Here is a 10733-nt window from a genome sequence, read left to right as displayed (position 1 = left end):
TTCATCATTAATAGAACAGCGCAAGATTAGCAAGAACAGAAAGAGAAACAAAAAACCAACTGGCCAAACTTGTCGTACATCTACAGCAGATTGAATCTTCAGCTGCTCTTCGTTGTTAGGAAGGCCGTAGGAATACCACGCATCTTAGATTGCCCAAGAAGGAATGTCTTTCCAGCAATGCATTTGTGTAGAGTAATGAAGGCGACGTTAAAGGCGACGTACGCAGCAGAGCGGCTTTCGCACCTGTCCGGAAATTCCCACTTGGGTGCTTCTGAATTTTTCAAAGCGAAGATTTCCGGGACTGACTAACGGTGTTCCTGCGCACCACAAAATGCACTACGGGAAAGTCAACGTTCTTTTGACGACGATGATGATGGTGAAGTGAAGAAAAAAAACGTTTCCCGTTTTCTGAATCGAACCTGGCTACCTCGCGTTATGAAGCCCCCGTCTATCCGATTGCGCCAATCCTGCACGGTCAAAGCAGTTTTGATGGGGAGAGGACTGGGATGGACGCGCAAAATCAGACAGAGAAATCATGCGCCCCTCCGGCTAACGCCGATGGTGGTTGAACGAGAAGCTGTCTTCGCGCGAAATCAAATGGCGAAGGGTCGAAGTCAAAGTTGAACGAGTCACAGTCCAAACCGTCCGCGAGTCAAACTCCAAGCTCAGGCGGCAACCAAGGAATCCCTCATACGAAAGATAGAAAGCTTTGCGTTAAACAATGGATCGTTGTCAATGGATAGTTGTCGCATGATTTTTAAAGCAAAGCTTTACTACTTTCGTCTAGCGGTTTCGCGGAGGAGGCGCAAGTTAACCTTTTGACCGGACACCCCCCCTGGCGACACATCCCTCGAAGCGTGTCGCGTAATTTGCCGGACCCGCTGTCGGCACTGCGCACAGGGCCCCTTTTTAAGTTGTTCTGAACACGTAGCGGCACCGGCCGCGACGGGAGCGGCCGCTCAGCTGATCGGCATCCGATCAAACGCGCAGTCTCCCACGCATGCCCCGCTGGGTCGTATCTGGCTATGTGACTCATCTTTCGCCACGTTCGCCGTGAAAGAGGAATGCCGCGTTAGCCGAGAATGAAAGCGAGGCCGGGCCTCTTTCTGTGAACGTTGCACGGGACCGAACGGCTTTGAGCCGTGGTCGGCATTACAGCTACGTCAAAGGTTAACCAAGCGAAACCAAGACTCAACCGGACTATGCCAAGCTTTTGCTTTGCATATCCAGGGTTAGCTGAGTTGAGCCGCAACCATTTTTTTTTTGCCATAACGAATGATGTCCACCCGAAAGAGTGCATTTTGCGTTGCTTTGTGTAAAACGACTACCCCGGGATACCTAGAAGATTGTGGTAGTGGTAAGAACCAGAAGAGGGATGTTGTTGTTATCCGTTATCCGTTCACTGCTACCACCATAAGGGGTGGTAGCAGTGAACGGATAACGGCGCTGCAGCCCATTGCGGTGAATCACTGCTCTGTTTTTCCAGCAGCTTTCACGTTGAGTGGAACGGCTTTATTCTTTTTTTTTTTTTTCACCGCTGCCAACCCACTGAGGGAGCGCGGCGGTAACGCACCCGGATCCTGCTCTGGAAATTCGGGGTAAAATACCCTACGAACTGAAATGTGTTTTTAAAACGTAGCTTTTTAACAATGGGCTTCCACAAATGGCACATGATGATGACGAGATTATGATGATGACGATGATGCTGATGAACGCACTGCAGGAAAGCCAACAAGAAAAAACGCTGCCCGTAGGGGTTGAACCTGCGAACCTCGCGTTTTGAAGCCGACGGCTCTCCGATGGCGCCATTCCGACACGGTCGGACCTATTCGGATTTTGGACTAAGCTACACAAAGTTGTAAGAAACGAATTCAGTAAATCAATTCAAACGCCCACGTAATTAATTTCCCGCAATGCGATTTAACCACCTTTCTCGTTAGATGAAAGGAAATCTAAAATTTTTATGTACGTTTCACAGCGGCGTCCCTTTTCTGTACCAGGCAACAACAGCAACGTCGATGTTTCGCAGAATGGGGCACTTAAGGCTTTCGCCTTTAACAAGACTAGGAGCGCGTGACAGAATGCCCTTGCAATGCACTTGCGTGTAGCAGTGAAGCCAACTTTAAAAACTATGTGCGTGGCGTTTTATAGGGACACATTGGCCTTGGTACCTTGATGCAAATGGTTATATTGCTCCTAAATGTATTCTTAGTAATGCATCCGCGCATATCAGTGAAGCTGGCTTTACAGTTACCCCGTGTATATCGTTTTATAGGGTGGGAGAGGTGCATACATTGTTATAAAACTGCTTACACTGTCCCGGGTAAAAATGTATCCCATAATGCACTTGTGCACAGCAATAAATGTGACTTAAAAGGGTTCGGCACATAACAGAGTAGCTGTAAAGAAATCTTATGCATTGGTACGCAATTACCACATTTTAACACGAAAGTGTTTTATGCCAGGATACACCAAATTTTCACTGACGTCATATCCGTCACGGAAAAGACGCCAGTACAACGAAGCAAGCGGCCTGTAAAGGGTGCACCCCAGCGCACAGGGTCTTCTTGCGGGGAAGCAACCTTTAGTACTAAAGAGTATGTTATACTTGGGGTTGTTCGTTTTCGGGTTTTATATTTTAACACGAAAGTGTTTTATGCCGGGATACACCAAATTTTCACTGACGTCATATTCTTCACGAAAATGACGCCAGTACACCTTTTCCGAAGCAACCCGCCAGCAGGACGTCGCTCGCCAAGCACACCCAGAAGACAGTCGCCGGCCCACAAATCATGCACATTTCGCTGCAGATTTTGCTGCACATTTGACTTTCGTGTTTTACCGATTCCGAAGACAGAGGAATCAACCACAGTTTTTTTGTAATATTTTGTTTTTCAATTTTAGTAAAACGTTGCTGTTTTTGTCACGTTGCAGGAAGAAAGACACTGATGAGAAAACTTCTTTGTGTTTCAGTCCACAAGTCAAGCCAGGGCTGACAGCGGGCATAATGCATGTATCGGCATGTTACGCAGATATACTGCCATTTGGCGCATTTGTCGGATATAAAAAGTGTTTGTTATACTTGGGGTTGAAAATGCCTTTTTTTGTTGTTTCCTGCAGGAGGTGATCATTAAGCTCCTGCAGAAAACGGTGTCCCTCGCCTCGAACCTGAAAGTCGAAGCCCCTCAGCAGCTTCTCGACTTCTGCATGTACGCCGTCGGCACGATGGGAGGCATCGTCGCGGTACGTTCCCCCCCGCAGAACACGTACTGACACGAAATTTTTGTGTTACGTCGTTTCGCGGCTACAGGTGCCCACGAGCCCACTAATCATGGAATAGCACATTAGATAGTCGAAAGCAGCATAATTCGCGTCAGTTTCTAGTTCACTCTAGTTTCGGTGAAGAGAACACCGAGGACGCTGCCATGACGGGAAGGCGCATTTGACGCGTCACTGTTCTCGTCGCACCCCAACCAATTCCAATCAGGGCACGCGCGCGCGCGTGCCAGACAGGCCCGACCGGCCGTAGTCGCACGTGACGTCAGTCCCAAAAACTGTGACGTGATGCACAAGACGGAAAAGCCCGCGCCAACAGCGCCGCGGTCGCCTCGAAACGTCACCCTGACGTCGGCCGGTTGGGTCGAAGTGCAGATGACGTCATGAGGGCGCTCGATGACCCGGATGAGCTTTCTCGTGTCGCAAGGGTTAAAATTCATTTAAAATATGTTATACCGAACGGTTATGGTTTGAACTTCCGACGGGGTATCTCTAGATGCAAAGGAAGCTTTTTACGTAGTTATCTGAGCTTTGAAATTTCGTGTCAGTACTCCTTTAACAAAACTTCACTAAACGGCCGATTAATTGCCGCATTCACTCGAGCATAAGTCGACTGCGAGTGTATTAATAGCCCTGAAATTGGTCAGTGCGAGTGTGAGACCGGGTTCTATTGTTTGGGTACGAGTTGGTGTGCTTTTTTGTTCCAATACTTTCTGGCAACACTTGCTTAGGGAGGTCCACCTAAGCTCAAAGCAATTCAATAACAATCTGACGAACTAGTTGAACAATTTATTTGCTCAGCAAACGGCTTAATAGCAAAACATTAACCCGCTGTCCAAGCTACCAAAGCTAATTGACTTACTTGCGAACTAATTAATGAATGCGTCCGTCGTGTCAGTTCTGCAGAACGATTGCGCTATCAACAAGTTCAGCGTAAGAAATGAAGAAAAGAAACCACTTGCATGGTTGGAATTTACCGGCAGAACTTGTAGCATCTGTAGAATCTGTATCTCACGCTGATCGCGATTTGAGAGGAATGTAATTTCGAAGCAGTATTTATGATCAAAGGTTCGCAGTTTTGTTAGCCTGAAAGTCCACTTCCTTTGCAGCGCACATAAATGCACATAAAAAAACTAAAAGAACAGAAACGGAATGGTGTACAAGGTGTTAAAACAATAAATTAGTTTTTTAACCAATAAAGTTTGCCAAAACGGCTGAACTCATTGCGCTCAAACTATGCCCGAAGGTAGCACTTTGTGGCATATTTTGTCTATAAAAATGAGCCATATCTTTTTTTAGCACACGCTCAAACTGCTTCTTCTTCTTCAGGTACAATATTTTTGCAGAAAAAATGGGGTTTTAATCGATTGCTAAAAGAGCAGTCTCCTAGTGCGGTCTCTGCTTTTTTCTGAACAAAAGGTACCGTAAATTAAGACTTTTGTGTGACATTGTAGCGCGAAGGGAATTGTGTTATATACATAAATATTGCACAAAGGCGCTAATTTACTGTTGTAGCACCCTATAGCAGGTAAGCCTTAAAGGGACACTGAAGTGAATTTGTCAAGCTCCCGTTTTTGCTTGCACTGCGTAGACTGGCTCAAATTAGCACACTTTTCATCGTTTATCCGGTTGACAAATCGGTAATTATTTTACAAAGCGCGAAAGAAGAAAAACTACCATGCGCGGTTTGCGGCGGCCGCACCAACTAAGGCTGTGACGTTGAGAGGAGGGGTGCCGTGATTGGACGATGCCCAAGGTTAGCAATCAAACACGTTTCGGTTTCGGTTTCGGTTTCGGTTCTGTAAAACATAACCAATGGCGTTGTCGGATGGGCATTCTCAATATCTCAGTAATCATCGTACCGCGCTTCTGCCATGTTCTCGGCTGTAAAATGCACAATATAAGCCTCCCAGGACGGCTTGTAGTCGTAGCATTCACTAGCCGAGACCTACGCAGTGCATGAACGCCCTCCGCATACCCGCAGACGCCCAAATGTCGTGCGCTTTTCCCCCATATTTGGAGCTTGCCTCCCTCATGCCTGAATCGTAAAAAGTGTGTTCGCACCAGGCCAAGGGTTTGTTCATTCTGGCATGTGCCCACTGCCTGCAAGCAGTCGGTGCTTATGGCAGCAGCACGCCAACGAGAACTCGCTAGCGCGGCAGTGCCAGCCTGCGCGCGTTTTGTGAACTAGTTCGTGTAGCCATGAACGTTGCGGCCGAAAAAAAGGTGAACTCAATATAGAAAACATCGGCGGCAAACAAAAAAGTTAACTTACAAAAAAAAAAGCACGTACCCGCGGGGATTTGAACTCGTGACTTGCAAAACACTTGCGGTGACATACCTAGCACCTCAGACAACTGAGCCACAAAGCCGGATGCGATGGCCCCGCTAATATAGGGTATATATTGTACAACCGGTTTACACTTTTATTTAGTTTTGGCATTTCAAGCAGCTTAGGTGACTATTTGTTGTACTGCGCTCGTGCAGTAAGCGTCGCCCGAGTTTCCACAGTAGCTCAAGTCTAGCAATTGCATTTCGTAGACGGAAAAGCGTTCGCAGATGCGTAGTCGTGCTGCTGACCGCTGTGCTTGTTCGCCCAGCGCAAAAAAGTGCTTCCCGCGCCCCAGTTTTACGCTGTACGGTTAAAATATCAGTTGATTTTATTTCCTTAGTACCTATATTGACTTCGCTGACTCTTCTCCCGCCTTCAAGAGGCCTTATGTTTTCCTACTGGCGTACCAGTCAGCGAAGCAGCGCTTGTGTGATTGACTTGGAGCTAGATACAGTGTACAAACAAACCAAGTAAAGAAAGGCACATTCTTCCATTCACAAACGTGTCCTGGCTTCGTTTCAACTAAGCGAACGAATTGCGATCAAGCAATTTTTTTTAACCTCCTTGATTGCGACGACCCGCCGGCGGCCGGCGGACGAAACGCTGTGCCGACTGACTCTGTTGGCCGGGGAGCCGTGCAGTAGCGCCGCAGCCAATTTTGCCAACTCATCCCCTCCTGACGTCACACGAAAACGCCACAGAAAATGGGCGAGCGTAAAGAGAGGAGGACAGCATTTTCGAATTAGTTTTTCTACTAAATAAAATCGCGTAAACGCGTCTAGAGTGGTCGAAACATGGCCTGGGGACTCCGGACTACAATTTGCGCTAGTAATCCCGCAATGTTTACATATCACTTCAGTGTCCCTTTAAGGTACGCCTAAAACACATAACTATGAAGGCTAATTTGTGTTGTACGTTCCGCCAAAGATGAGCAGCGTTATTCGAATGCGCCCATGGTTTTCCTTGCAGCGTATGACTCAACAACTGATCGAGGGCGTAGTGATGCCCACGGACAGAGCGAAGGCGGTCAACATCGAGTACGACACGGAAATCGCGCTCGAAGGGGAGCCGGAGAAAGGTACACACATTGCCCCAAAGTCTCTATACGCTCGCGAGGCCTCTTTTGAAGTGCACCTGCATCATTATATTGACCATTTTGCGGACAATTGAACCTAGGTTGCGCCCACGAATACGCGCGTGTTCTTGTGTGGCCAGGGCTTGGTCACCATACATTGCGTCAAAGTCTCTATACGCTCGCGAGGCCTCTTTTGAAGTGCGCCTGCATCATTATATTGACCGTTTTGTGAGCAATTGAACCTAGGTTGCGCCCACGAATACGCGCCTGTTCTTGCTTGTGTAGCCAGGGCTTGGTCACCATACAGGAGATAGAGCCCATTCAGAGGTGCCAGTTACATCCTTTTTCATTTATAATGTGCTTGTTAAATAAACGTGCGAGTGTAACTTCCACTGCACTTTGGAATATGCTCACTCGCTCACTCGCTCGCTCGCTCACTCACTCACTCACTCACTCACTCACTCACTCACTCACTCACTCACTCACTCACTCACTCACTCACTCACTCACTCACTCACTCACTCACTCACTCACTCAAATGTATTTGAATTTGCTGCTCAAAAGTGGGAGTGAATGCCCCCCGGGAGTAGCAGCAATTTTACACCTTCTCCAAAGAATACTTTTATCTTAGCGTACCGAGTAGCTTGAAAACAACACAAAAAAATTGGCCGCATATATGCTTGACTTTGCTGCAAATGACGTCAATGTTTGTGGGTGACCTGCCCGAGGGTACTAATAACTGTTTGCAGAAATTTCTTGTCTTGCTGCTTCGGGTGGCAAACCTGCGAACAGATAGGATCACAAGTAATTTGTGGGTAACCGATCGACTGAACTACCGACCGACCAATGGACAGACAGACAGACAGACAGACAGACAAAGACAGACAGACAGACAGACAGACAGACAGACAGACAGACAGACAGACAAAGACAGACAGACAGACAGACAGACAGACAGACAGACAGACAGACAGACAGACAGACAGACAGACAGACAGACAGACAGACAGACAGACAGACAGACAGACAGACCTAGTCCAAGAAAGGCTGTGTACTTAGAAGAGAGCACTTGCCTCACGGCTCACGTCTACGTCACGATTCAACAGCACACAACGCACATGCGCCTCAGATGTGTCAGCTGTTGTCTTGCTTTGCAGAGAACCTCTTCGACGGGACCATACCGATGGACGTCGCTCTCGCCAGAGCAGTCGTCCTGAAGGAAAAAATGGAGGTATGGATGCCTAGCTCCTCTGTCACCAACGCGCATAGCAGATAAAGCGTGATAATGTGGCTCGGTACTATTTATATAAAAGAGCACCACGCGTCCGGCGTATTCAATTTTAGTAATTCATTGAGACGCGACTTTTGGACCTTCCCAAATTGTGATACTTTCTGCTTCTACTCAAAGAAATTAACGATTTACCGAAAAATTTTGACACTTTTCATAGGAATTTTTCTTAATAATGCAGGCCTGTTTATTCGCTTTCCATCTGGGATATCCCTGAACGTTAGCCAACCCCCCCCCGGTTGGAATGCACTACATACTTCCTGTAAGCAACTCGGGAAGTTGCGATAAGCCCAACCGAAAAAAAATTGCTTGGCCGCTGTGGAGAACCAGTACATGGCTGTGGCACTACAGCCAGTGTCCAACGATCTCTTAGCACTAGCGAAGGAGCGGTGCAAGTTATATTGATATCAAAGTCACCGTTTTACGCGTGACGTACCCGATTAATTGTAGTGGCCCTGTTTCACTTTTGTCGTACGCGGGCCTCTCACATATCCAGTCAATCATACACCGTAGCAGTAAGATCCCGGAAAGTTGATTGAGCCGTGCACACAGACGAGTACAGTGAAGGAGTTTCTTCACGCTGTACGCTCATCGCGGCATTTCTGAGTGCATCTTGACACACCCTGCGCCCATGTATTGTAAATGTACTTTTCTTTATAACCTCACAGCCACAAAAGCGCTGGCAGCTACAATTAAAACAGATACATTACGCTCTGAAGGGCGAAACACGGCAAAGAAAAAAAAACGCGTCTGCGCACGCGTCTTCCACTTGGGGAGTTAACTGATCCGGTTGCCGGTAGACTTCCGGATAAGTCGCTTTGCGCGCGTCGAACCTGTTAGATATTTATTCCCTCATCACTCGCAACTGCCGAGTCGGCAATTATCTGGCTAATAGCCGCGGCCAGTGGCAGCACGGGGTGCGGAAACGTCATCGATGACGTTGCAGGCACGTCCCCATTTGGGCGTCCCTTCGTCCCGAAGCTGGACCGAAGGTGCACATGTAGCACGTGTCTCAAATTCTGCAAAACGGCAGCGCGGAGTGGTCGCCAGGCCGGTTAGTAGCGTCGGAAGCAGGACCGGCTCGAACACATGGGCGGAAAAGCACGCGTCCGCGCACGCGTCTCCGCTCCGACAATTGGTTTGGCTGCCGGATGACCCGCCGCGTCGCCCTCTCCCGTGCACATCAACATCCAACCTGCTAGATATTTTGACGCGCCGCGTCGGAATACGGATTTTTCGGACGGACATGTGTCCCCTAGCATCACTAAATAAGCTACGCTTAAGAGTACCGCCACTTCGTGCGCCCGGAAGCGTCTGGGGGCCATTTTGTTTCTGGCTTGCAGTGTTGCCATCTCTCCCAACGAAACCGCCGCTGGTTGTGACGGGCAGAGTGGGACCGGCCGCTATACGCCTCGAGCTTCGCGATCGCTGCGCCGCCTGCCGCCGCTTCTCCGCGGAGTTGACGGGATTTGCGCTGCGTGACTGATAGGGGTCCGTGCAGTGTTCTGGTTCTATTTCGCTTCTTTTCGCCTTTCCGCGCACTAAAAAAACTTGCTATGGTGACGACTATAGGCAAAGAGTACGTTTAGGTCACTTAAAAAGCAGCTACGTCTTCGTAGAGTACGCGATCGCCTGCAAGAGCTACCCGGGGACGCGGTTCTGCGCGCTTCGTCGCCGCTCTTCCGGGCGTCGGCGACGGCAGCAACATATCACCCATGTCACCTCCAAAACATCAGGCACAAATGAATTCTACTGACGCCTCGTTTAGGCCTGATACTGGCACAATGAGAGGTTGGCTTATTTTGCAGCGTGGACAACGAATGCGGCTTTGTTTAGCATATTTACGCCGCAGAAAAATATGTTTCGGGGATCTGATTACCCAATCCCGGAAAATAACTTATGCCTTTTATAAGAATATAAAACATGCCAAAATGTAGAGTATATTCCAAGCCTGTGCGTCGTTAAATATGTGCCCACACACGCCATATAGCAAGAACCAAGGAAATGAAACCACATAAAAATAAATGCGGTGTAATGCGGAATTTAGAAACATAATAGCTCTAACGGAAATGAAAAAAAACAGTGCAGCTTCTGGCATGCTAAAGACGTTCGCCTAAACTTAAGCAAGGTACGTTTGACTAGACCAACTACAGGCGAAATGCACTGCTATTTCTGGGGGGGGGGGGGGGGGGGGGGGGGCAGGGAGGAGGCCGCCGTGTACAAATGCGGAGCGGAATCAAGCAATGAACGTTTTAGTAATCACACACATAAATCTCGCGTTCACTTTCCTTTTGTTTTTCTACTTAAACGAAGAGCTGATCGTACGGCGGACGCATTTTTGGAAGAATACAAGGTTAGGCTGTTCAACAAGCGATTAAATGTGTCGTTGGAAGAGTGTGGTATGTGATAAGGCCCTCTGATTTCAGTTTCTGGTTTATTCTGCAGGCTCCCTGTGCCATACGACGATATTTCGAAGAAGCATTTAGTCGCGGACGCGGATTATATTGTAAGCCCGTCTCCGCGCTGCTCGCAGAGGATGTATGTAGCAAATGAAGGTCTGCGGGCGCGCACCTCACGACAAGACGACTCTGTCGTGTGCTGATCCCCGAGTATAATTATGCATTGCCTATCTTACTTTTGTTGAATATTCCCGAAAATAACACAGACTGGCTTGTAAATGGCGGTGATCAATATCTGAGGTATAATATTGGCAAACGTAACTGGTGTGCTGTCATGTATGAGTGCTCCGCTGATTATGTAAG

At 48.1% G+C, this 10733-nt stretch overlaps 1 protein-coding gene across 1 annotated transcript in view; it reads left to right on the top strand.

The window, feature by feature from the left end:
* The window catches only part of LOC144138115 (polycystin-1-like), a 113762-nt gene that overhangs the window by 76048 nt on the left and 26981 nt on the right, over positions 1-10733 (top strand). Inside the window, exons 24-26 of the mRNA XM_077670222.1 lie at positions 3121-3243; positions 6578-6686; positions 7841-7914. Coding sequence (XP_077526348.1) covers positions 3121-3243; positions 6578-6686; positions 7841-7914 — 306 coding nt within the window. The remainder of the gene's footprint in view (positions 1-3120; positions 3244-6577; positions 6687-7840; positions 7915-10733) is intronic.

Source organism: Haemaphysalis longicornis, unplaced genomic scaffold (genome assembly GCF_048455015.1).
Source record: "Haemaphysalis longicornis isolate Haplotype H1 unplaced genomic scaffold, Haemaphysalis longicornis Haplotype H1 scaffold_5, whole genome shotgun sequence".
In the NCBI taxonomy this organism is placed as follows: domain Eukaryota; kingdom Metazoa; phylum Arthropoda; class Arachnida; order Ixodida; family Ixodidae; genus Haemaphysalis; species Haemaphysalis longicornis.
Note: the sequence above shows the minus strand (reverse complement) of the source record. Positions and strands in the feature narration are given on the sequence as shown.